General features: G+C 41.4%; 1 protein-coding gene across 1 annotated transcript; it reads left to right on the top strand.

Moving 5' to 3' along the window:
* Positions 1 to 10,518: 10,518 nt before the first annotated feature.
* LOC130428929 (transmembrane 4 L6 family member 1) lies at positions 10,519 to 26,325 on the top strand. Its single transcript, XM_056757225.1, has 6 exons — positions 10,519 to 10,603; positions 10,804 to 11,000; positions 11,483 to 11,551; positions 19,941 to 20,086; positions 25,112 to 25,298; positions 25,403 to 26,325. Exons 2-6 carry the CDS (start codon positions 10,830 to 10,832, stop codon positions 25,424 to 25,426), a joined length of 597 nt encoding a protein of 198 aa, XP_056613203.1. The 5' UTR covers positions 10,519 to 10,603; positions 10,804 to 10,829; the 3' UTR covers positions 25,427 to 26,325.
* Positions 26,326 to 27,739: the final 1,414 nt, after the last annotated feature.

The following is a 27,739-nucleotide window of genomic DNA, read 5'->3' as shown; positions in this document are numbered from 1 at the left end:
CAGCTGCGTGGAGATTTGTAAAGGAAAAAAGAGGAAAGTTAAACCAGAAACCTGACATTCAAGCTCACATACCTCTATAAAATGATAATAATAATAATAATAAATTCTGTTAACCCGTTCATCCCCGTATCTGCCTGCATCTGGGTTCTTCTGCCTAAATCCCTGACAAATGGTTTCAATTCATTTTCAAATGACACCAAAGGAGTATAACCCCAGGGTTTTACTGTGCGCGTCTTCTTTTTATCGAAGATTGCTTCAATAATCTTGGCACGTTCACTGCAGGATATGTTAAAAGACTATCCTTGAAAGAGGGGGAAATACCAACTTTATTTGGACCTGTTAGCTCCACCGAATCACAACCTGTAAGTGTGACTATTGTTTGTCTTCCATCCATCCATCCATTTTCTACCGCTTATCCGGGGCCGGGTCGCGGGGGCAGCAGTCTAAGCAGGGATGCCCAGACTTCCCTCTCCCTAGACACTTCCTCCAGCTCTTCCGGGGGGACACCGAGGCGTTCCCAGGCCAGCCGGGAGACATAGTCCCTCCAGCGTGTCTTAGGTCTTCCCCGGGGTCTTCTCCCGGTGGGACATGCCCGGGACACCTTACCCGGAAGGCGTCCAGGGGGCATCCGGAAAAGATGCCCGAGCCACCTCAACTGGCCCCTCTCGATGTGGAGGAGCAGCGGATCTACTCTGAGCTCCTCCCGAGTGACCGAGCTTCTCACCATATCTCTAAGGGATCGCCCGGCCACCCTGCGGAGAAAGCTCATTTCGGCCGCCTGTATCCGGGATCTTGTCCTTTCGGTCATGACCCACAGCTCATGACCATAGGTGAGAGTAGGAACGTAGATTGACCGGTAAATCGAGAGCTTCGCCTTGCGGCTCAGCTCCTTCTTCACCACTACAGACCGGTACAGCGACTGCATTACTGCAGAAGCTGCACCGATCTGTCTGTCAATCTCCCGCTCCATCCTTCCCTCACTCGTGAACAAGACCCCCAGATACTTGAACTCCTCCACTTGAGGCAGGAACTCTCCACCTACCTGAAGTGAGCAAGCCACCCTTTTCCGGCTGAGAACCATGGCCTCAGATTTGGAGGTGCTGATTCTCATCCCAGCCGCTTCACACTCGGCTGCAAACCGTCCCAGTGCATGCTGAAGGTCCTGGTCTGATGTGGCCAGCACGATGGCATCATCCGCAAAGAGCAGAGATGCAATCGTGTGGTCCCCAAACCCGACGCCCTCCGGCCCCTGGCTGCGCCTAGAAATTCTGTCCATAAAAATTATGACCAGAACCGGCGACAAAGGGCAGCCCTGCCGGAGTCCAACATGCACCGGGAACAAGTCTGACTTACTGCCGGCAATGCGAACCAAGCTCCTGCTCCGGTCGTACAGGGACCGGATGGCCCTTAGCAAAGGGTCCCGAATCCCATACTCCCGGAGCACCCTCCACAAGATGTCGCGAGGGACACAGTCGAATGCCTTCTCCAAATCCACAAAACACATGTGGATTGGTTGGGCAAACTCCCATGAACCCTCCAGCACCCTGAAGAGGGTGTAGAGCTGGTCCAGTGTTCCACGACCGGGACGGAAACCACACTGTTCCTCCTGAATCTGAGGTTCTACTATTTTTGTCTTAATTTAAAAAAAGATTTGTGTACCTTATGTGTGTGCTTAGCTAATGCATTTGACGGTAACGTTAACATGTACCGTTATTTCTGGGTTATTACAGTTTGTTTATCCAGCTATGAACTCGGCTAATTTAAGTGTTCCTTCTATTATTGTAACAAGGTTCAATAAAAGGAAGGAAGGAGACGGGAACCGGCAAACATTTAATACATTTAATAAAAGAATAACAAATAGACAGCCGGCAGCCCCTCATGGACCACTGCCGGTGACACAAACAAACCACAACAAAAATCCAGGCCTGATCCTCTCTCGTCGACGGTCCGGTCGCTTGTTCTCTTATGCTCCCAATGTCCTCCGTGATACGAGACCGGTTCGTGCACAGCTGACGCTCAGTAACAATCACTCACCGGCCTCTACACATGGTCTCGCCCCGCCTACTCCACTACAAACCCCCATCGCCCCTCACAAGCCGGGGATACCCCCGAGACTGTGCTTGCTCCCTCCCCCTCCCTTGGGGGGTCTCCCAGTCTCGGAGTACCTTTCCCTCTGGGGGTATGTAGCGACGAGACGAGACAACGGAAACGGGAGCCCTCTGAACGAACAGAAAGAGAGAGGGGAGAGAGGGGAAAAAAGCGGATAGGAGGGGATTAGATGGATGAATTGCAGAACAAATCATCGTCAGTCAAGAAGTAAGGTAAGAATAATTACCTATTATTACAACATAATAGTGTTTTTACACCTTCTATTTCCATAAACTAGTTGTTGGACACTCCATAAACCAAAGTAGGACCTTAAAAATCATATGCTCCTTACTCTTTAACTCAACTCAACTTTAACTCAACTTTATTTATATAGCGCTTTTTACAATTTTCATTGTTACAAAGCAGCTGTACATGAGACACATTTAATACAAGTATGAATTCTAAAGCAGCCCCCCCGGCCAGGCAGATAGTGCAAAACAATATGCAAACGGTGGTGAGGAACCCAAAACTCCCATCGAGAAAAAAAACCTCAGGGGAACCCAGGCCCAACCAGGGGATTCCAGTTCCCCTCTGGCAAAAGCTGCTGCCTCTGCACAAGCTCAACAGTGCTTGCACAACAAGGCTTAGTAAAAATATAAAAATTAAGGATTAAAGATTATCATTAACAATCTAATAGCATTTGAAATGTTGTAGGAAAAACAAAGTTGTCGCGTCCTTTATCCAGCTCTATCCTCTTAGCACTTGTCAGGTCACCGCTTTCCATTCTCAGCTCTGCCATCAGGTCTGGGCATGAACTGCATCCTGCGGTAACCTTGGAACAAAGAGACAAGACTGGCTGAGAGTAGAGTACTGTTCTGCACTCTTTGATGCAACAAGTGCATCATTTGTTGTTGGATGTGTTCCTGGTTCCGGTTGATCTAGATAATGCAGCCTAAATCCTCTGAGGATTAATATTATGGAGGTGTAGTGTATGCAAGATTAAAAAGATGAGTCTTTAGTCTAGATTTAAACTGACAGAGTGTGTCTGCCTCCCGGACCGTGCAGGGAAGAATATTCCAAAGTTTAGGCGCTAGATAAGAAAACGATCTACCACCTGCACTTGATTTTGAAATTCTAGGTATTACCAACTGACAGGACCCCTTAGAGCGTAATGTACGTGGAGGTCTGTAATACAATAGAAGTTCATTCAAATACTGCGGCGCTAGACCATGTAGGGCTTTATAGGTAATAAGCAAGATCTTAAAGTTAATGCGATGCTTTATAGGTAACCAGTGCAAGGTTGACAGAACCGGGGTTATATGCTCATACTTTTTTGTACGTGTAAGAACTCGAGCTGCCGCGTTTTGAACCAGTTGCAGTTTTTGTAATAGGCCCGCAGGGCAACCACCTAGAAGTGCATTACAGTAATCTAGTCTTGATGTCATGAATGCATGAATTAATTTCTCTGCATCTGAAAGTGACAGTATATGACGTAATTTAGATATATTCTTAAGATGGAAAAATGCAATTTTACAGGTGTTTGCGACATGGCTTTCAAATGAGAGAGTACTGTCGAATACAACGCCAAGATTCTTAGCTGATGACGAGGATTTTATGGAGCATCCGTCAATCGTTAAGCAGTATTCTTGGTTGTTACGCATAGCAGTTTTCGGTCCAGTAAGTAACACTTCTGTTTTGTCCGAGTTTAGTAGTAAAAAATTGTTACTCATCCACATTTTTAAGTCAACTATGCAATCCTTTATTCGATGAAACTGCTGGGTTTCATGAGGCATCGAGGAAATATAAAGTTGAGTATCATCAGCATAACAGTGAAAGCTAATTCCGTGTCGCTTTATTATATCTCCTAGAGGTAGCATGTATAATGCGAAGAGCAGGGGTCCCAAGACTGAGCCCTGTGGTACACCGTACTGGACTTGTGATTTGCGGGACACCTCATTGTTTATTGCTACAAATTGAAAACGGTCGGATAAATAAGACTTAAACCATTTCAATGCTATTCCGTTAATGCCAACGTAATTTTCGAGTCTATGTAGAAGTATGCTGTGGTCAATGGTGTCAAATGCAGCACTGAGGTCTAGCAGCACCAATAACGAAATACAGCCACGGTCAGACGCTAAAAGCAGATCATTTGTAACTCTGATCAAAGCAGTCTCTGTACTGTGACATGCTCGAAATCCAGACTGGAATTCATCATTAATGTCATTCCTTTGGAGGAAGGAGCATAATTGAGTTGAAACTACTTTTTCCACAACTTTAGATATAAAAGGTAAATTCGATATAGGCCTGTAATTCCCTAGTTCTTTAGGGTCGAGTTTGGGTTTTTTTAAAAGAGGCCTTATAACAGCCACCTTAAATGCTTTAGGCACATGTCCTAATGTCAGAGATGAGTTAATAATACTAAGAAGAGGATCTATAATTTCTGGGAGCATTTCTTTCAGTAGTTTTGTAGGTATAGGGTCTAGCATGCATGTTGATGATTTAGATGATCTAATGATTTTAGACAGTTCATCGTGATCTACTGTAGAAAATAATTGCAATTTCTCCTTAGGGGTGCTGTAGTTAGTTTGTTCAGCGGATTTCACTACAGGTTGCATTGTTATAATTTTTTCTCTTATATCTTGGATTTTACTCGTGAAGTAGTTCATAAATTCATCACTGTTATGCTGATAATCAGAATCTGACGTCGATGACAACTTATTTTTTGTTAATTTAGCCACGGTGTTAAATAAGAACCTAGGGTTGTGATGGTTTTCCTCTATTAGTGTTGAAAAGTAGGCGGATCTAGACGTTTTTATTGCATTCCTGTAATTTCGAGTACTATCCTTCCATGCTATACGAAATACCTCTAAATTCGTTTTCTTAAAGTTGCGCTCCATTTTACGGGATGCCTTTTTTAGAGTCTGAGTGTGTTCATTATACCACGGTGTTGGGCTGCTATTTTTAATTTTCTTTAAACGCAGAGGAGCAACTGTGTCTAATATTTCCGAGAAAGTAGAGTTAAAATTTTCAATAGTAGTGTCAAAATCGTCAACGTTATTACTCATGCTAGATATTTTAGACAATTCAGGCAGATTATCGAGAAACGCATCTTTGGTAGTTGAAGTGATCGTTCTACCATATTTGTAACAAGGAGTTTGATTTGCAGCCGTAGGCCAGTGAAGCAAACATAATATCAGATGATGATCCGAAATATCTTCACTCTGCTGAACGATTTTAACATCGTCCACATTTATACCATAAGAAAGTATTAAATCTAAAGTATGATTACGAAGGTGAGTGGGTCCTGACACATGTTGACTAACGCCCATGGAGTTAAGAGTGTCTTTGAAAGCCAGTCCCAAGGCATCTGTATCATTGTCTACATGGATATTAAAGTCACCGACGACAAGGACTCTATCTGCGGCCAGTACTAGTTCTGATAAGAACCCACCAAAATCTTTAATAAAATCTGTGTGGTGCCCTGGAGGCCTATATACAATAGCTAGAATAAATTTTAAAAATGTTTTGTCCTTAGTATTAGGTGTCGATACGTGAAGTACCATGACTTCAAAAGAATTGTATTTAAAATTAGACTTCTGATAGGTAATAAAAGAATTATTGTAAAGTGCAGCGACACCTCCCCCTCTACCTTTTAGACGAGGCTCGTGTTTATAGTAATAATCATGGGGAACGGATTCATTTAGAGTAATAAAATCATCTGGCTTTAGCCATGTTTCTGTCAAACAAAGCATGTCTATTTTATGATCGGTTATCAAATCGTTAACAAAAAGTGCTTTATTTGAGAGAGATCTAATATTAAGCAATCCGAGTCGTAACAGCTGATTATCTGTATTTTGTTCATGTTTGATTTGTTTAACGTTTATTAAATTACTTTCAAGAGGTTTACGCAATATCTTATGTTTGCTAATCCGGGGGACAGACACAGTCTCTATTTTATGTTGTTTGTAAGAAGGGATTATTACATGTTGTATATTTTGTGTATTCTGTAACGCGAGACGGCAAGCAGACAGTTGGTTAAGCCATTCTGTCTCCTTCCTGACCTGGGCCCTAGGCAGTCAGACTTTAGCATTATTAAGACTGTGTGCCAAATTTCTAGAGAGGAGGGAAACCCCATCCCAGGAGGGATGGAGACCATCTCGTTTCAACAGGTCAGGTCTGCCCTCAAAACTCTTCCAGTTATTTATAAAATCTATATTATTCTGCAGGCACCACTCAGACAGCCAGCCATTTAATGATGATAATCTGCTATAAATCTCATCACCACGGTAAGCAGTAAGGGGGCCAGAGAATATTACAGTGTCTGACATCGTTTTTGCGAGCTCACACACCTCTTTAATATTATCTTTAGTGATCTCCGATTGACGGAGTCTAACGTCATTTGTGCCGACATGAATAACAATCTTACTGTATTTACGATTAGCCTTAGCCAGCACATTTAAATTTGACTTGATGTCAGGCGCTCTGGCTCCCGGTAAACATTTGACTATGGTGGCTGGTGTCTCTATGTTAACGTTCCGGACAATAGAATCACCGATCACTAGGTCACTTTCAGCAGGTTTCTCAGTCGGTGCGTCACTGAGCGGGGCAAACCTGTTAGAGACTTTAATCGGAACGGTTGAGTGATGTTTTGTCCTGCGACTATGCCGTCTCACCGTCACAAAGTTTCCCAGCTGCAGGGGATTTTCAACCGGAACCGAGCTGTGTGCGCTAACATTGCTCGCATCCGAAGTGTTTTCTACGGTTCTTACACTCTTACTATCCTCAAATAAAGATTGGATGCGAGACTCTAATTCTAAAATCTTCTCCGTCAGCCTAACTACTTCCCTGCATTTATCACATGTAAAACCCTCGCCGCTGACAGAGAAGGCTAAACTAAACATATGACATGAGGTGCAAGTAACAACAATAGGAATAGAAGCCATAACTCACCGGGTATGAAGTGCAATCCTAACTTACCAAGGTTGCTTGATGAGTCTTAGTATATACGCTTAAAAAGAGAAACAGTTAGCACACAAGACAAATAGGGGGAGATGATATTCCACACTGTAAACAGAAGGCAAGCTAACACGCTAATATGCTAGCGGCGTTACGCTTCAATTAATATAGATTTAGAAAATAAAGTTATAAATAATTCGGCAACGACAATGATAGGTAACTATAGTAAAATACACTAATATTTAGACCAGGAACAAATGTGAGGTGAACCAAGTGTCAGGGGATACAAACTAGCCGGCGGCAGCGATGCAATCAGGTGTGCAACAGGTGTCTCACGATCTGGCATAACACCAAGAAAGAGCGCGTGGAATGCTCTAAGAAAACGATGCTTCGCATCACATATAAAACACTCGCAGCTGACAGATAGGGCTAAGCTAAACATATTACATGATGTGCAAGTAACAATAATAGGAATAAAAAGCCATAACTCACCGTGTTTGAAGAGTAATTCCGACTCACTAAGGTTGCTCGATGAGTTGTAGTATAAACGTTTAAAAAGAGAAACAGTTAAGGCACAAGACACACTAAAGGCAAGATGATATTCCACAGTGTAAACAGAAAGCTAGCGATCATACTAATGCAATGCTAATGGCGTTAAGTTAACAATCAATTTTGGTTTTGAATCTTAAGTGATGAGTAACAATAATAAAATGGACTAAAATTAAGACCAAGTTCAAGGATACAAATTAGCCCTCGGCAATGCAAACAGGAATCGGAAGCCAGTGACATTTCTTCACAGATCTGTTTGTCACATTTAAGAATGCTATTGTAATAAGATTCAAGAAAAGGGAGGAAGCAGGCGGGAACCGGCAAACATTTAAACATTTAATAACAGAAATAATAACAGCCGGCGGCCCCTCACGGACGACCGCCGGCGAACAAAACATAAATACAAAACACAAGAACATAAATATAAACTTAACATATGTTCGGGCCCGGTCCTCTCTCCTCGACGGTCCGGTCGCTCGTTCGTTTTATATGCTCCCAATCTCCTACGTGATTCGAGCCCGGTGTGCGCACAGCTGGCGCTCATTCACAATTACTCACCGAACTCGAACCACGGTCTCGCCCCGCCTACTCTACTACAGCTATCAAATAACAATCCCAAGTTCTTCACTAATACTCTGACTAATAGAGACAATTAGGTACTTGTCTGCAGTATGATGTATGATCATGAGGAAGATAGTGTGGATGCGCTTAAATCAAATACATTAAACAATTTGATTAAACAATCAAAGCATATGCACAGGCTACAATGATGGCTCTTTTCCTCCTCCTCCGCCTCAAAATCTATTTAATGTTTGGCAAACTTGTCATATATCGCAGAGCTAACATCAAGCACATTTCGGGTTCGTCCATCATGGCTACAGAGTATTCTTGGCTAAATAACCCCCGTTCCCTCTTGCGCAATGTTTCAAATGGTTTGGCAAGTGTAAGCAAGTAATTCGGATGTGTGTCACAATTAAAAGTATGTGTAAATGGACGGTTGAAAAAACGGATATAGGCAACATATCAGGATTGAGCATCAAGACCTGCAGTGTAAACGGGGCCAAAGTTGGGCTTTTTAAGAAGTGGATGAATAATGGCATGATTCATATCCTCTGGTACAAACCACTTCACAAGCAGTGATGGGCAGTAACGCGTTACTTATTAACCAATCTTCGGTAATGGAGTATGATGTAATTTAACTTTAACTTAATAATTTATTTATAAGATATTATTTATTAGAAAGATCTTGCTTTCTCTATAAACACCATGCACTGGGCTGTGTTTTACTTTTCTGTGATTTTCTTATTTGCCGCTGTAAAGCTGCTTTGGAACAATGCACATTGTGAAAAGCGCTGTATAAATGAACTTAAATTTAATTATTTGAGGGGACATTTTTAGTGGTGTCCGAATTTATAGTGTACATTATTGAAAGCACTCATTCAATCCCACGATGTATCATAATATCGAGTGTACAACCAATGAGCAGTTTCAGACACAGCATTAGTTTCGCCTAGCAAGACCTTCATACTGAAGGTCATACTGAAGCCAACCCAGATACGGACACGGACGCGGAAAGTGAAGTATAACCGTGGGGTCAAAAAGGGGTCAAAGGAGAAGTCTTCTTTTAGAGATGCAAAAACGCAAGTAGAGAGAGTAAAGGAAGATCGAACCCTCGCAAACCGAAAAACCTGAAGAACCCCGAAAAACAACGAACTAAGAGACTCTTCTCGTGGTCTCTTTTAAACTGTAAGGATGTCAAATCCTACAGACGTGACTGACCTAATCAGGAAATGAATATATGTACATTTCCATGTAAATGTAGGTAGGATTGTATGTCTGACCCCAAAGTGAGTAAACAGAGTTCAGCTCCCTACATTCCATTCTGTCTTAAAATACTCATATATTGGTGGTTTGGTGTGAGTTGCTATGGTCACCAGAGATCTGGTCCTACCTAGGTGTTATTTGCATATTGGGGGTAGACCCACCTTGCTGGTTGGGTGAGGGGTGTTATTTTAAAGAAATATAACTAGTTATTGTGTGTCTGATCGGTCTCAGTCACTACACAGCAGAAGTCTCAGAGATGTAGAGCAGATGAGCAAACAGTCAAATTAATGTCTGTCAGATGTACGTATGGTATCATCTATCTTGATGCTCGCAGTTAATGAATTCCCAAGTCTCGGCAGAAGATGGCGCCCACAGCATTTCCAGTGCACGGATTGTCCCAATTTACTCACTTGCTTTCACCCGCTCCTTAAAGTGGACTATATTACTGAACATATGTAGGGAATAGTGAATGAGGGTGTAATGGGCGATTTCGGAAAGGCCCTGGTTTTCACATTCATTCATTGCTTGATAATGTGTTTATGTTGCAGTTGCTTTTGTTTTGGTACCCTATTCTCTGGTCCTGGTTTTGTACTTTTCGGACTGATTATCTGTGTATAACCTCTGTCTGTTTTTGTATTGTGCCTTGGATAACCCCTTCTGATAAACTGTGTTTGGGTCCTCACTTCTGTGTCTGTGCAACTTTTGACAAATAAATATGTTATAAGCAAAATTCAAGTATAAAGCCCTAATTCTGATGCCAGTACACAGCGGCTAACAGTGGAAAGGGACTGAACCTCCAATAGTAATTACATTTTTAAATGAATAATATTTTTTTTGACCCAAAATTAACTACTTATTGTCATCCAATGAACACCCATGTTTTTTATTTATTTGTATATGTTTTATTAAGTTTGGGAACACACACGAAGAAGAGTTGATAAGGAGTTCTGTCTATAGCTTTAACGGTTTAGTTCTCCATAGTTGAGTACTGAAAGTGACCATCATGTTATTGACTGTTTTTTTAAAGTCAAAAGGCAAGGTCACTAACCGCAAGGATAGACGTCTGTGCATGTGCTGGATTACCTTTGTGCAACTAGTCATCACTCACAGTCTGTGTGGAACATATCAACCCTGTGAGGAACTGAGGTCCACAAGTATCCAGAAATTATAGTCTCAAAGGATAAAGGTAGAATGTTAATCTTAATCTATAGTTGTAATTTTAAAATAATAGTTTGTATTCCTATTTCTTCATTACTGCATTATTGCTGCAAAATGCAATACAGAAATCGTTTGCAATACACATACAAAATAATTAAATAATTATAATGCTTGTTGTTCATATTTAGATTACTAAACACTCTCTTCTTGAATCAACTCATTTTCCAGGTTAAGAAACAATCCATTTGTCTGCCATGTGTACTGGAAAGTGTGCTAAATGCATTGGATGCATTCTGTTTCCATTGGGTCTCTTATCCATAGTGTCAAACATCTTGCTGTTTTTTCCCAATGGTGGTGTGTGGAGAACTGAGGAAATCACAGAAAAGATCTGGTTTTTTCCTGGGGTCATCGGAGGTGGATTATTGGTAGGTTTATAAGAACCAACATTTAATCATTACTCACAAAACTGTAAAATTTATCATTTAAATATAATTCCTCAATTCTTAGTTTAAATCATGTAATGTAATGATGCTAACCACTAAAACAAAGGCAGAGTGTATATCCTTTACCACATTTACACTGTTTAAATTTTTCGGAAGATTTCCTCAAAATTAGAATAAGAACTGCTAAATAAATAGAGAGTAGAATAGATTATGTCTGGAGCTGACTTTAGTTGTTAGGAATATAAAAAAAAGATTCTTTCTTAGACTTTCTAAATAAACCTCTAATTTAATTACAGATTTCTTCTAATATAAGAATGTGTGCGATCTACTGTGTGATTAGTAGCACAAAGGTTGTAGGTTGGATTCACAGGGAACAGAGATACTAACACTGTACTGATAAAATCACTGCACTGTAAATCAATTCTATGCCAATTGCACACATGTAAATGTATTCTATGTTGCAGGTGTTATTACCTGCTTCAGTGATGTTTACTGCAGGGGCTAATAGGAGCTGCTGTGAAAACAGTTGTGCGGTGAGTAACTGATCTTTGCACAAGTGTGTGCACAAAGTTCAGCTCCGTGTTGACCCAAGCAATGTGTTTTATGTGTAAGCATGCAAACTACAGTATGTATGATTAATTTTGTTATAGCATGACCTTTTTTCTTATGTAGTAATGTCCTAATGTGAAGCAGTTATCCATGAAGATACATCTTATAAAGGGGGGGTTGGTGGGTTGAAAACAGGTCACTACAGGGCTGGCGATGGACATCAGCAAAACAAGAAAAAAATACAGTTGTAAGAACACAGTGAGACAAAGCATCACAATTATGCTGCATACAGGAATGCATATCGCCTTGCACAATGCAAAAAAATCACACAACTGCAGAATGGATTCTTCACGCTGTTATAGGTTTGTCAGTTTTGTGTATGAATTGATATTCACACGGGCACCAATTGTGTATGCCTCACCCAAGACACTAGAGGCGTTGAAAGTTTCGGTCACCTCAATTGTATGTGTACATGTATGTCAGATGACCCCCTCCCTCCTTTTACTGCAGTACACCATTTACATTTACGCATTTAGCACCTTAAATTGCATTATACTAAACATTTTATCAGAGAATATGCAATCCCTGGGATCGAACCCAATGACATTGGCGTTGCTAGCACCATGCTCTAACCACTGAGCTACAGGAAACCAGCTAAAGAGTTTCACCTAAACAATATATATGGATCAAACAGTAAGAAAAAATATGTGAATTGGAATAAGGGAATAACCTGCTTTATCTGAAGGATTTTTTCAGGCAACTTGTAGAGCCTCTGGTCACCCACACAAGAAAGACACAGTTGTAATAAAAGTGGGTTTTATTTAAACTAAACATTCAAGGTTCAAGAAAAATACAGAATAACTAGATAAATGAAAGACATTACCAATGGAAAAAAGCAAATGACCAAACACAAAAAATCAATTAAATGAAAACAGTGAATAGAATGAACCCAATGAGAAAATGCAAGGCTGTTATTGAGTATGGTGATGAAGATTATTCTGAGGTAGTCAACACTAAAAAGAGAAGCACCTATCTCTACACAGTGGCAATCGTATGCTGCAGTGAAACAATGCCAAGGTCTCGTAAAACGATTTTGTAAAAAAATGTCTTAGGTCAAGAATGTAACCATGGATCCCTTTCAGTCGGTCTCTCGACGTTGAGAGGCAGACTGGGGTTTGACCTTGAGAACCTACCATCTACGAGAGGAATTTAAAACGCCAATGAACTTGGCGAATGGCACGCACACGCCAGTCTCCTCCCCGTGCATGCTGGTATAGAAGGAGATGGCAGCACCCATTCATCTTATTTTTCTTCAGAAACTGCGTTACTGGATGTCATGCAACTATTCTCTTTGAGAATACTACTACAGTGCTGGACTTAAAACACATACAGCAGGACTCCCCCTTTGTTCGAGCAGACTTCCCCTGGGCATTTCGGCAGCGAGCTACAGAGTATCTTAAATTTCTCACAGTTGCGTGCATTATCTTGAAGCTGTGTTCATGGGTATGACAGACTCTGAAGGAGGTGTTGCAGTCACTGCTGGATACATTCTCACTGAAACCTGCCGCAACCCGCCTGCTTCCCGAGCACTTCACGAGGATGACTACTTCGTCGAGCAGCGGGATGATGTGGAGTTTCCCATGGATGTCGCTCCGTCAGCTTCGGGTCGCAGACCATCCATGCCCCAGCACGCTCACCTGAAGTCCCTCATGGGCGGCGGTGACCATCCCATAGCGGGCAGACTCGACAGAAGGACTTTGTCATCGGACAGCTACCTCATGGCATCGGATGCACAAGACCCCTTGGAGCTCCCTCCTCCAAGCGGTAGACCCCAAGGCGAGGCCGATGCTGAGATGTCGGCCATGCTTGCCCAGTCAGCTGGATTCTGGTTCTGGCGGTCGGAACAAGATGGAAGCCAAGCCCCGCCCCGTTTCCATTTTTTCGAGGACATGTCCCCGTCTGACGGGCTCAGGAGCTGTTACTTCCCTGGAGGGTGGGGCGGCTAAGGCATATGTCGACATGCCCCAGGTGGAATGTGCAGTCACCGTGCACTGCAGACAGCTTCCACTTGGAGAGGTCGACCAAGGCTCCTTTCGAAGGCTTGTAAGCTCTTCAACACTCTCTGGCAGACATTTGTAGTGCTGCGGGTTTGGATACGCCCAGTACCTTCACAGCCCCTGTCTTAAACGGTACCAGCAGGTGAAACCGGCGACTGGGAGGGTGTATGCCTGTGAAAGCCCCTTCTACTCACATCAGGTGAGTCAGTGCGCAACTAGCCTCTCTTCTTCCCCTTCAGGGGCATTCCATCCATCACCAGTGGCAATGGGTAGCAGACCGGGCGGAGTGGTCTGTCATACCGAGTCTGTCAGTGGTAGAGTCACCCCTGTTCAGGTGGTCCCCTATACTTGGATTGTTGCCCCATACGTAGTGACTCCCCTGCAGGGTTGTCCCGTATGTTGACTTCCTTACTCTTAGTTGCCATGTCGGTGAACCTGTGACCTCCCACCTGGGTTGGGTAACCCTTGCGTTAGGATGTGGCCTCTGTAGCAGAGAGCAGTGCTTTGCAGTGTTCCCTTACGGTACCGGTCTATCTTGCTAAAATAGAGAAACAATGCCACCGCCTGTGATGGCCATCAGTACGAGCCTCTCAAAGTATGCTACTACTGATTCCACAGGAAGATAACGTCTTGTGGTAGCACCCTGAGCAAGGAACAAGACTCTGCGTAGCCAAAGCTTTGCTATAGGAATGCCTTTTGTGTTATTGTGTCTGAAGCTCGTATATAAAATCAGTCCAATGGCAAGGCGATACGTCATAGACGGGGGTGTAGGCACCAGGAAGCTATAAAAGCGCATCCCAAACACCTGGCTTTAGCGTCTCATTCCCTACTCAGGGAACCATGGTTACACAACTATGCCTAGGGTACAAAAAAGCCTGAACCATCCCAGGTGCAAATTTCAGGCAATTATTTGGCAACCATGCACCACAGGCTATTGAATTGATAAAAAGCCAAGGTACACTTTGTTAAACTGAACCTGTGTCCTTGTGGACTTGAGAAACTTCATCTTAACTTGCCCAAGTTCTGTTCAAATTCAAATGTCATATCGAACCAAGTGCAGGTAAAATCCCTGGATGTTGAATCTGTCCCTTTTATTAAGTATGCATTAAGGAGATTTTTGAGGACTTATAATTAAAAAAAAAGCACTGAGCAGCAAGTGGAGTAGAAAATATGCATAATGTTCAAATATTATTTATCACATTATTTATCATTGTAACAAAGCTCAAGGCAAGGTAGGAAGGAGACGAGAACCGGAAGAAATTTAAACATTTAATCAAAATATTAACAAAGTAAAAAGACAGCCGGCAGCCCCTTACAGACGACTGCCAGCGAATAAAACATAAATACAAACATAAACATGTTCGGGCCCGGTCCTCTCTACTCGACGGTCTGGTTGCTCGTTCTCTTATATGCTCCCGATCTCCTACATGATACGAGACCGGTGTGCGCACAGCTGACGCTCATTAACAATTACTCACCGGTCTCGAACCACGGTCTCACCCTACTCCACTACAATCATGTTTTATCACAAGTAGTTTTGGGAGTTGAGGAGATAATATATTTGTTTAAAGTAGTTACACACACTGAAAATAGCAAAAAAGGCATTTTTACTGTGTGGCCAATTTATGACAGAATAAATTACACCAAACAATCATATTTTTGATGATGCAATCAAGTTGTAGCCAGGGTAGAATGAGAGGACACAAACTTTATAAACGCAGCAAACCTGTTGGCAGCATGGACGCATTTTTAAGTAAATTTATGAACGAATGGTAGTAGCAGTTCGTAACTCTGGTGTACTTAGATGGTAGGATGTACTCCTTCTCTCTAAATCATTCTTTGACAACACACAGTGGTGGCATTCACACAAATCCCACCTCAGGGCCCTATCAGACTTTATCGGAACCAAAGACTTCCACCTCCGTCACACTGTATATCTTTCTTACTCTGTTTGTTTCTTACTCATTCAGACTGGATAGTGTATCCAATAGGGGGAGAAAACATTAATGTTTAGCAGCGATTCCACAGGTCTGAGTCGTTTTGTCACGTGAAAAACCCCATAGGCCAGGCCCGGACAAAACGTTGCAAAACGTTTTTTAAATGAAACGGTGGTTGAACACCCTGTTGTGATGATGCAAGAGTATAACTATGGCAGCTGAGAAGGCCCTTTTTTGTGTTCTAATTTACGAAGCCTGATCAAATCGTTACAAATACGTGTTGGGTACTGCACAATACATGTCTACTTCTATCTTCAATTGTTACGTATACAGAGCTCCAGCAAACACAATTGTAGACGACTGTACTGATCCTGATTGTGCAGACATTCTTTACACACCCACCAAACATGAGAAAACGTATCTTAAACCCTGTTGCACACCGTTTCCAGGAATGCAACATTTGAGCTCGAATTTAGGATACTGTATAGTAGGCAAAAATGAGTATGATTCATGAAAAGTAATTCCGATAAGCTCAGAATGCAAAAAACATTTGGAAAGAAATACCTGAATGGTCTACTGCTTCTGCCGAGATTCGTGATTGTGGATAGGATGGACACTTATCTATCCAATGATTTCAAATTTAATTTAAATAAATACAGAGGAAAACTTTAAGGCGGACGTCCATTTTAATGGCTAATGACTAATGGCAGACTTTTTTAAACTAGAGTCTAGACATCATACACTGGCAGATTTTTGAAAGTTTCAGATAGAAACACATTTATTGATTAAATCTGCAGACTGGGACAGACTTTCTGCATCAAGTCCAGACTGAAAATCTGAGCAAACGTCTTATAGTGTATTTTAGCATTAGATTATGTTTTTATCAACGCTCATGTGTGTAGGTTGTTGTCAATACGTAATTTGGTTCGGTCTCCTTTTCCATGAATTACTGCATCAATGTGGTGTGGCTTGAAGGAGACTGTGGCACTGCTCAGATATAATGGAAGCCCAGGTTGCTTTGATAGCAGCCTTCAGGTCATCTGCATTGTTGGGTCTGGTGTCTCTCATCTTCACCTTAACAATACCCCATAGATTCTCTATGGGGTTCAGGTCAGGCGGGTTTGCTGGCCAATCAAGCACAATACCACCATGGTCATTGAACCAGCTTTCGGTACCTTTGGCAGTGTGGACAGTTGGCAAGTCCTGCTGGAAAATGAAATCAGCATCTCTATAAAGCTTGTCTGCGGAAGGAAGCATGAAGTGTCCCAAAATGTCCAGGTTAATGGCTGCGTTGACTGTGGTCTTCAGAAAACACAGTGGACCAACACAAGCAGATGACATGGCAGCCCAAATCATCACTGACAGTGAAAACTTCACACTGGACTTCAAGCAAGATGGATTCTGTGCCTCTCCACTCTTCCTCCAGACTCTGAGACCTTGATTTCCAAATTAAATGCAAAATTTACTTTCATCTAAAAATAGGATTTTGTTCCACTGTGTTTTCTGAAGTCCACAGTGAACGCAGCCATCTGCGAGGAGCCTTTTCAAAATGCATTAAATAGCTAGCACATTTTCATATGACTTTCTTGCCCCGCGCTTACAGAAGAGAGAGACATAAGATGCATGTTTAAATATGACATTTAAGCAGAAGTTGTTCAGTTCGGTTCCACACACACTGCGTAAATGTGGTCCAGATACATTAGTGAACCGTGCGTCTACAAAACAAGTTTTAACACTTAAAATATAAAGCATTATCCACCAATGTCGTTTTGACTTTAACTATACAGTTCAAACTTCTTTATAGCTACCAATGCAATAAGGGTACGAGCTTAATTTGAAACAAATATTGTTTATCTACATTCTTGCACATTCAAATTTTTATAAGATGCTAAGTTTGCACAGCGTCCATAACCCTGTCTTGAAGCTTAAATGGTTGCTTAAATATGGCCAGGGGTTTACTTCATTGTCTTCAGCAGTTAGAGTTCGATAGGGTTTCACCTTAGGAAAGGTTGACAGGTGAACTATACCGAAGTCTTAACTTCTCCGTCTCCATCGCTCTTCTGGTATCGGCGCAAACTCAAACTCGCACCCATTATTCAGTGGAGTAATTTCCGGTCGCGATTTTTTCCTTGCAATGTTTTCATAATTTTTTTTACTCAATAACAGATGTGATTTAAATATAGCGAAGTACAATGCATCACACAAATCATACTTAAGAACAAGTAAAATTACAGATTTTAAAATCTACTAAAAAATTACAAGTAGACAAACAACCTACTCCATACAGTAACGCGAGTAAATGTAATTCGTTACTTTCCACCTCTGCTCCTGGGTCTTGTTAAAGATTTGTTCAAAAAGAAAGAATCGTTCATGAACAACCCATCACTATAACACACTACATTTACTTTATTACATTTATTTGATTAACATTTTGTTAAATATGTACTTTTCAAGTAAATTTAGAGTAGATTGCTTTTACTTTAAAACTTTTTGTCAACACTTACTTGAAGGGTGTTCATAAGACTGACATGTCACCTTCATAATCATGACATGACACATGTCATAAATATGAAGGAGATTGTATGCATGTTAATGACAACTGTCATTAAGGGTCATTCACTGATTTATGTAATTTTTAATGCAAAGATTACATTGTTTAAGTTGTCTTTGTTATTACAACTTCACATAAAACAATACATCATAAACTGTCAGTGTCTTTGTCATTGTAACAATCCAGCCTGTCCCCTGCCTGTGTTCCCCATGTGTTTTGCATTGTTCATTGTTTTCACCTGTCCCTCGTCATTGTTAATTAGTCCCACACCTGATTCTGTTTTCCCTGAGTGTTTCCCTATGTATTTAAGCCCGGTGTGTTCCTCAGTTCTTGGTCGGTTATTGTATTGTAAACCTGGTTGTGTCTCCCCTGTTCTCCTGCACCTGCGTCTGTTTTATTAAACCCTTGGATTATACCTGTGGTTAGGAAAACGTGACGAGAGCCGTGAGGCGGGGCCGGTGGCGTGATTGATTGTTTGAATCAGCTGTGCGCACACCGGTCCCGGATATCTCAGATTGGGAGCATAAGAGGACGAGCGACGGGACTGCTGACGAGAGAGGACTGGGCCTGAACATGTTTAAGTTTGTATGTATGTTCTTTTGGCTGGCGGTCGACCATGAGGTTGAGGTGGCTTCAGTGTTTTTGTTTGTTTATTTTATTAAAACTTTATTCAAACGTTCGCCGGTTACTGCCTCCTTCCTTCCTTTTATTGAACCTCTTTACAAGACCTTTTGCGTCTCCGTTCGTCCTCATCCGTGTAACCTTGTCACAGAATAACCGACCAAATTGCAACGATGACACTTCAGCCTTGATGGGGTAATTATTCTCTTCAGAGGACAGCCTGATGAACTCGATCCAGGATGGCCGCCCTCTGGAGATTTATGCGGAGGAGTTTGTTGAGCTGTGTTATCGGGTGAGTTGGACCTAGTTAATTTTGTCCTCCGAGCGATTGGTTCCGAATTCCGCGTCGTGGGCACTGATGGGGACTTGAGCGATCATCATCGCTCGGTCACCACCCCGGTCGACCATACAGACCTCAAGTCTCCTACCGAGTTCTGTCACAAGTTTACTCCAGAATACCATCTCTTCCTTGAGCACAGCCAGGAGCTCTCTCACTTCCCCGGACTAATGCCCATTCTCATTCCAGTTACCCACTTTTATTCCAGTTCTGCTCCCATGTGCGCGCCCTTACCTGTCTGCTATCACCCACACCTCCAGTTTCTCCACTTCTGTGTCCGATGTCATCTTGTTAATGATGAATGTGTAGTATTCGTTCAAGTTTGTTTCCTGTATTATATGTTTACATGTGTATTACATTAAAGTCTCATTGAGAATTTCCTTTGTCATTCGCTTCCTTCAGCTCACTGTGACACATTTTCAATATAAGAGGACTGCAATGGTCTGCTCTTGCCAGGTCCAAATTAGTAGGGAGGCAAGTCCAAACTTGGTATTGAGAAACTGCTCAATATTGAGCTTGTATGCTGGCAGCTTCTTATAGAAGGCCATATAAACTTTTTTTGTATATGGAGTGATTGCTGATTTGCTACGCCCCTGAGATGTATGCCGTGTTGAAATGTAAACATAAGTAAACCTTGTAAACTCTTGTTCAAATGTTTTTGGCAAGTGACCTTGAGCATGTTTTATCCAAAAATGCTACCATTTTGTTTAAAGATCTATAAATGATAATATGAAAGTATTAAGTTAAATAGTTATATTTTAATTGAAACTAGCAGTATGATTGTTTAATACTTTACAAACCTACAAACTGAGCCACTGAATTCAAAGTTCTGGGTAATTGAACTAATACATGTTTGTGGATGTGTTGCAGATGATGATGTCCATGTTGATGTCTGTGCTGGGTGTAGCTGGAGCACTGTACTGTATGATCGTCTCTGTCGTTGGTTTACAGGATGGCCCTCTCTGTGACACTGGAGATGGAACCTTTATCTACCCCTTTTTTAACCAGACTCCAGAGTAACACCCAAACACACACACGCACTTCTACATATACTGTAATCATATAAAAATGAATGCATTTTTCACTTTAATTTTAAAGAGATTTCTTTACAACTTAATACAACCTAATATATATGTTTATTTGCACTACCAGTCTGGTCTTTTGCCCTGCCGACTGTTTACTGCAGTACCTACTGTTTACACAGGCATCTTTGCACTCCAGTACTTCAACTAAATATGCAATAACTTCTTCCACTGCACTGTTACAATACAATACAATATTAATTTGTAAAGCACATTTAAAATCAATTGAGATCGACCAAAGTGCTGTACAGACTAAAATAAAAACTAAAACACTAGTCTAAGTAAAGTTAGACTAGTGGAACAACAACATTTAGCAATGATAAGGCAGTGTTAAAAGCTAATGAAAACAGATATGTCTTTAAGAAAGACTTCCTCTTATATGTAGAGGAAGACTATTCCAGAGTTTCAGATCGACAGTTGCAAAGGATTGATCACCTCGCTTTTTAAGTCTGGATCTAGGCACGCTGAGTAAACTAAGGTCACTGGATCCTAATATCCAAGAGGGGGTGTAGGGACAGAGGAGAACTTTAAAATCAATTCTATGCTTGATTGGTTACAATAATCTAAGCGGGTTGTTACAAAGGCGTGTATCACCGTTTGGAAATTACTATACGATAAAAAAGGTGTCACTTTAGCCAACTGGCGGAGATGGAAAAAGCATGATTTACAACTGCAGTGATCTGCTTAACAAATTTAAGTTGCGGTCAAAAAGGGCACCCAAATTGCAGGCACACTGTGTTTCATACAGGGCCAAAGGGCCACAATCAACATGTAACTCACAGTTTTCCTTCGTCCCAAATATAATTAATTCTGTTTTATTTTCATTTTAAATTAGGAAAATAGACCTGGGTATCATCAGCATATAGATGAAAAGATACATTCTATTTCTTAATTTCTATTTCGTATCTATTATTTGTCTAAGGAAACAAGGTGGAATAATGTCCTGAGGGCACGTAGTTGGTCTTAGATGGCTTATAATATCATTACATGAGACCTCCATTTATGCCGCAGGACGGTCGCTGGGGAGGACGCTGGCGCTGTTTATTCGCCGCTTTTCCAGTTGAGCCAAAAATAATGCTAAGTTTGTAAAGCATATCTTTTCATTTTTACCTTTTACTATTTCCACCACTGACCAGTGGACCTTTTTAAATATATATTTACTTTTTCGTACCACCAAACAGTGGACCTTTCTGAATAGTTATCTGGTATCAAGTCTAGCAGTGGCCTACCTGTTGCCGTTTGCTAAACACCTGCTCGGAGACCTCCTGGAATTGGTCATCGTAGCTGCTACTGCATTCGGAAAAGTTTCCTCCTGGATAGCCTGGACTTAGCTTGTCCCTGCCATCGTAAAGTGCATCTGGGAAGCCTGAAACCATCCATTGCTTCCGCCGCAGATTTGAACGTCTGTGTGGTGAGCATATTTGGCTACACGGTTAAAACAAAAACAACCTGTAAGTCTTCCATGCCGCCGTTGGCACCACCACTATGTTTAGTTTACCCCGTCAACCAGCTGATGAATCTAAACAACTTCTTCACTCCACCATGCATGGCAGTGATCAAACAACTAGGACTATAGAAGTTCCCGCAGAAAGTTTGTCTGCTCACAGACAAATCTTACCATCCCGGCTCTCTGGCTAGCAACGCAAACTGTTGCTCTACGCACACATCATCAGAGCGCTGTGCCCTATCAGATAAGTAGGTTGGACATCTCCACAGCAACACCTCTCAGTGATATAAATTGGAAACGTGGAGTGGACTTCAGTCTGCTACGGCCTGTGCAAAGACTTGTTGCATCATTAAGTAGCAAAATTTAACTCTTAAATGCACAGTCTATTACAAACAAATCCTGCGTCACTCATGACCATATCCTGGATAAATGTCTGGATTATATGTGCATTACAGAGACCTGGCACGAACCAAACACCTTGTTATGTTTATATGAGAGCTGTCCCCAAGGATATAGCTAGCTCCAGAAAGCTTGCAGCACAGGACGTGGTGGCGGCCTGTCAGTCATCCACCGCAGCGGTCTGGAGCTATCTTTGCCATCATAACCTGAGCTGTCTTCATTTGAATGCCTTGCATTTAAATGTAAGTCCCCTTCTCCTGTGCTATTCCTCCTCATTTATGGTTCATACCACCTAAACAAAACCCATCATTTATCACTGAGATGTCAAATCTTCTCATAACTTTTTGCACATCCTCTGCCGATGTTATAATTTTAGGTGATATGAACATCCACGTAGACACCCCCTCCTTCCGTTTTGCAGCTGAATTTCTTCAACTACTGGATTGCTTTAATTTAAAACAACTTGTTGATGTCCCCTCACACACCAGGGGGCATACCTTGGACATGGTCATTACAAATTTCAGCATCTTTCCACACATTTCTTAACAGCTGACGAAGCAGTGGACTACTACAACAACCATTTCAGCAGCCTCCTGGACCTCCATGGTTAAAACAAGAACAGTCACCTTCACCTGCTCAGCTCCCTGGTTCACAGATGGGCTTTGTTAGATGAAAGTTTCATCATGGTTTGAGTCATACTTCACAGTCAGATCTGAATGTGTGGCCATGGGGAGCTCATAGTCCCGTTCTAATGCTGTGGTTTGTTGGGTCCCACAGGGATCAATCCTAGGACCCATTCTATTCATTCTCTATATGCTTTCTCTGGGTAGGATTATAAGTCTCTGGGAATTTCATTCCATGGTTATGCTGATGATACACAATTGTATATGAAGGCTGATTCGCACCAGTCATCATCATTGCTATCATCAGTATTAATAACTCCACCCAAACTCACTGCCTGCCTGGAGGAGATAGGGATGTGGATGAAGCAGAACTTTCTCCAGCTGAACAGCTCAAAATCTGAAGCTATCCTTATTGGCTCTCCTTATCAGACCAGAACATCTACTATAAATTGTATTACACTTTCCGGCCATGACATTCCCCTATCACCACTGGTGACCAACCTTGTTGTGAAGTTTGATCCCCATCTAACCTTTGAGGCTCATATTAAACATCTCTGTAAAACATCCTTTTACCATTTTTGGAATAAAGCCAGACTCTGTTCTGCACTTGTACACGCTTTAGTCAGCTCCAGTTTGGACTACAGTAACTCACTTCTAATTGGAATCCCTAGCAAAAGCATCCAGAAACTTCAGTATATACTAAATAGTGCCGCTAGGAGCCTAATGAGAGTGCGTAGATATGAGCATATCATGCTAGTTCTTCTGTCTCTGTTTTATTAAATAAAGGTGGTGAGCTCGTGGGTGCGGTGATTCCTTCTCCCAGTGGTGCGAGGTGTGGTGTCGATGTCCGCTCCTGAGTCCGTGGGGTGCTCGTCATGGGGGTGTTCGTTCACACACTGCTGTCTGGGCAAGAGAGAGAGAGTTAGCTTCCCTTCCGTCAAAAGGCTTCTCACCTTCCTCTGACACACAGGAGGCTTATGAGCACGCCCGCAGATCGTCTGCAGCTGTGACCTATCAACCCCGTGAGTGTCAACAGCTGTTCCCCGTCCGTTTCCAGGGCAACACTGGTTGGAGCTCGGGACGCTTGTCACACTCTCTATATTTTGCCTCCTGGTTCCTGAAGGGCCTGCTGCCATCTCTCCTCGGTCATCTGCACTGGCTTCTACACCCATCTACAGTTTCTTCTGTCAGTGCCTCCTGCCTGCCCTCGACCAGTTTGCCATACCATTGCTGCTCACTTCATGCCTTTTGTCCAGAGTTTTGCATATCTAGTATGGGAACTGCCGGATTTGAGACATAGGGGGCACCAGCTCCAGTACTCGGAAGATTGGGAGGTGTCCGGAGGGGAGGTCCTGGGTTAATACTGATGACATTATTGTACTTTCTGGTAGGCCCCCTCGTCGAAGACCCACATGCATCTGGTGTTTCTTGCGGGGGGGGGGTTGTGGTGTTGGGTTGGGTTGATTTTTTTTGTAGGGGTTTTGGGAATTAGGGGTAGTGTGGACTCCACAGACTCTTAGCCGGGCCTTCAGAGGTCTCACTTGTCGCAGTTCTAGGACTACGTTTCCCATTTCACAGGACTGATCACGGTTAAACCTGAACCACATTTATACGACTATTTAGTCACACTCATCTAACTCTATGACAATGTCCTGGTTGCCTAGCTGCATTACTGAGGGTTTGGATTGTATTCTCTGGATTATTTTGCCTATGTAAGACCCTGCCTGGACCTTTTATATTTGTTAGCCTTAGTATGTCTCTGTAACTGCAAGCCGCCACCCATGACCTCTGCCTGCTTTGACTATGAGTTTTGGATGGCCTGTATATACCTGCTTACCCATGTTGTTTTGTGCCCGTTTCAGTCTGTCCATGCTGTTTTATTGTTAAGCCACATTTGGATTCCCGCCAACCTGAGTCATTGTTACAAATACATTCTGGGCATACTCCATCTTCCATGTTTTCATTGTCATGTGGCCTGTATGTTCTTTAACTTATGACGTAGTAACAACGAATATGAGAGTAATATACTCATGTTTTGTTAAATAAATTTATTTCAACTATGAGAAAAAATAGTACTTACACCTAAAGAGCTTCCTTACAGTTTCCCTATATTTTAAACTTGAATCGTTATGAATTTAGTGCACCAGTCTCACACTCAATTCATGGAGGGCCACACCTCTGCACACTTTTGCTCCAACCCTAATCTAACACATATGATTCAGTTAATTTAGGTCTTCAGGATTAATAGAAACTCCCAAGCAATTGTGCTTTAGAGCTGGCTGGAGCTAAACTCTGAAGAGCTGTGCATGTGGGCCTTCAGGAACTAAGTTTGAATCCACTGATTTAGTGGCTCTTCAGGTCATGTTGCCTCATAGGATAGAAAATCGTCCCTAATCTCAATTCTTATGTTTAAGTATGTTCAAGTAGCAAGGCATCAAAATTAATTAGCTGTTAGCAAGTAAAAAATTTACAAAATTTTTCCCCCTCCAGGGAGAGTTACTTGTTTGACCACACAGCTTGGACAGAATGCAAAAGGCCACAAAATGTGGTTATGTGGAATGTGGTTCTATTTTCAATTCTTCTGGGCGTTGGTACCATGGAGGCTATGCTTTTACTAGCACAGGTGGTCAATGGACTCATCGGATGTCTGTGTGGAACGTGTATGAACAATAATCAGGTATTTCGCCATGCAAAAGTTGTAACTTACAGTCTAAAACAATGGTAGCCAAATATATTTTCTGTATTGTATGCCCACACGTACACTATATTGCTTTCTTTCAGCAAACTCAAGATGGCCTGAACTAAACACCTGGAACCTTCAGATCTACAAAAAATATATGAAAAACCGACTCAAGTGATGAAGATTGTGTTTTTTGTGAATTATGTAATTTTTTTTATGACCATTTTGTAATATTGAAACAACAGATGATCAAAATAATGACAATCAAATTTCATAATTATTATTATTGTAAGGCAGCTGGAAAGTCCTAAGAAATAAGGTTGTTTTTGATAATGGAACACAAAACAATGAAACCCCATTTGTTGCTAGATCCTGAGGAATGATATTCTGCCCTCCCCTCAGGGGTTGTTGATGCCCAGGAATTGAACCCCCTCTTCTTATGACACCTCTCCCCTTCATCTCTTCAGGCCCTGATCACTGGGAAAATGCTTATGCTTTATACTGTGTATATCATTTATTGTCATAGTATGAAGTTTTTATGATGGTATTGTTTTAAAGGTCACGGTGCGATGGGTAAAAAGGTCTTGTTCCTTAAAATCTAACAGAGAGTATACTAAAATTGTTTAACTCTAATCCATCAAATGCACAGAGGTGTGACTTTCCAGGGAATCCTGATTACATGTAGATTGAGATCTCATTTGATGTTCTCTTCAGTGACGAGTAAACAAACAAACCAAGTTTCTCGCTGACCATTGACTTTGTTACATCTGGGTATATAAGGTGAATTGGCAAAAGACTCGGGGAAGCTTCTGTAACCAGAACTTCCCACATTGCAGCTGTGTGTCTCGATTTGGAAGAATCTGTAACCAGAACTTCCCACACTGATACTGTGTGTCTCGATTTTACCAGGTATGATAAACTTTGTTTGTTTTATTTTATTCTTTTAATATGTTGATTATCGTTGCTGATTAAATTAGGAAATTCTTTGAATATGTATTCTATGATTCTAATTAATGTTGTGCCTGCCTGGTATAATAAATTGTTATTGTTGATATTATCTGAATTCTTCAAAGTTTGTTATTACAAGTAAATTGAAAGAACCTGTTCTGTTACCGCAAAATCGATGTGTCATGATAGGAAGGGCTAGTTTATACTAGACTTTATATTATAAATGGAGCATTACTAAAGCTCACATGTTACAGATTTCCTCTTATCATCTGGTCTAGCAAGTTGCATGATCGTGACTAAAATAACTATTGTTATGTTTCTGAGCAAGCATATCGCGGCCAAACTTAATGATATTAGTTTACCCGGCAACCTCTGACTAGATCGGAACTGACCGTTTTGTGTCCGTGAGATCCATGAACCCGGCCGGCATGAGACTCTGTGCGACTGCAGGTCCCAATCGAAAGAATAACTTTAAATAATACATATTAAAGTATGGAGATTTATAGATAAATTAATTAAAATCAAAAGATACACTTGAAACGTTATACAAGTTATTTTATGTTATTATATAGAAATTGGAGTCAGATCAGTTTTAACCACAGAGGCATGTAAATTGAATTAAATTGTAACCGTTCTCAAATAACTTCATGTAGAAATTACTGAGGAGAAGCAGAACAGGAGATCCTTCAACCAAGACATTGGATTCCGTCGTTGTGCCAGTGGGTGGACTTTTACATTATTAACACATCAACAAAAATTTAGTTTTACATAAATGTCTCACCATCAAGATTTTTTGTTTTGAGTGGAAAACAATAGAACTACTTAGGAAGAAAGTTGGTGTATTTTGTTTTTGTTTAATGAACGTGAAAAGGTCACTGAAATTATGCGGATAATTTTTTGTGTTCTTTCATCTATAGAGCACAAACAGAGAGGATACACTGAACATCAACAGCATGTTTATTATGGGTTTGTGGCAAAATAATGGTGATAAAAGTAAGCACTGCATTAATTTTTGTCACGGACTAGGAACAACTTAATTCAGTATTATCAGAATGTAATCTACGGATTGCTGAACTGAGAATGGTTATCATCACTTCTACGGAGAGTAGATTTGGCAGAGATGCTGCTGATTATGCTAATAATCGGGTTTATAAGTGGAGGTCTAATTCTGTTCATCATCCATCTCTAGCTTTGGTGTGCCGACTTTGTACATCTTTTTCCCATGATTCATGACAATTAATCAACGCAAATTGTACTCTTTTGAGATATTGTGTGACTGACATTATTCATTATTGTAGAAATGCCAGTCATTTTTTTCACTGTTTAGGCAAATTGTTAATTATGTGTACAAAAGTTTAACATATTGCACAAATCTAAAAACTACAGCTTCAAAGAAATGGCAGAGAGAAAATATGGCTGACAACATTTTTGTAATCTTTTCACCTAGAGAATTTGAATAAATGTTATGATTTCAATAGGCAAAAATAATC

The sequence above is a fragment of the Triplophysa dalaica genome, chromosome 9, assembly GCF_015846415.1.
Source record: "Triplophysa dalaica isolate WHDGS20190420 chromosome 9, ASM1584641v1, whole genome shotgun sequence".
Taxonomy (NCBI): Eukaryota; Metazoa; Chordata; class Actinopteri; order Cypriniformes; family Nemacheilidae; genus Triplophysa; species Triplophysa dalaica.
Note: the sequence above shows the minus strand (reverse complement) of the source record. Positions and strands in the feature narration are given on the sequence as shown.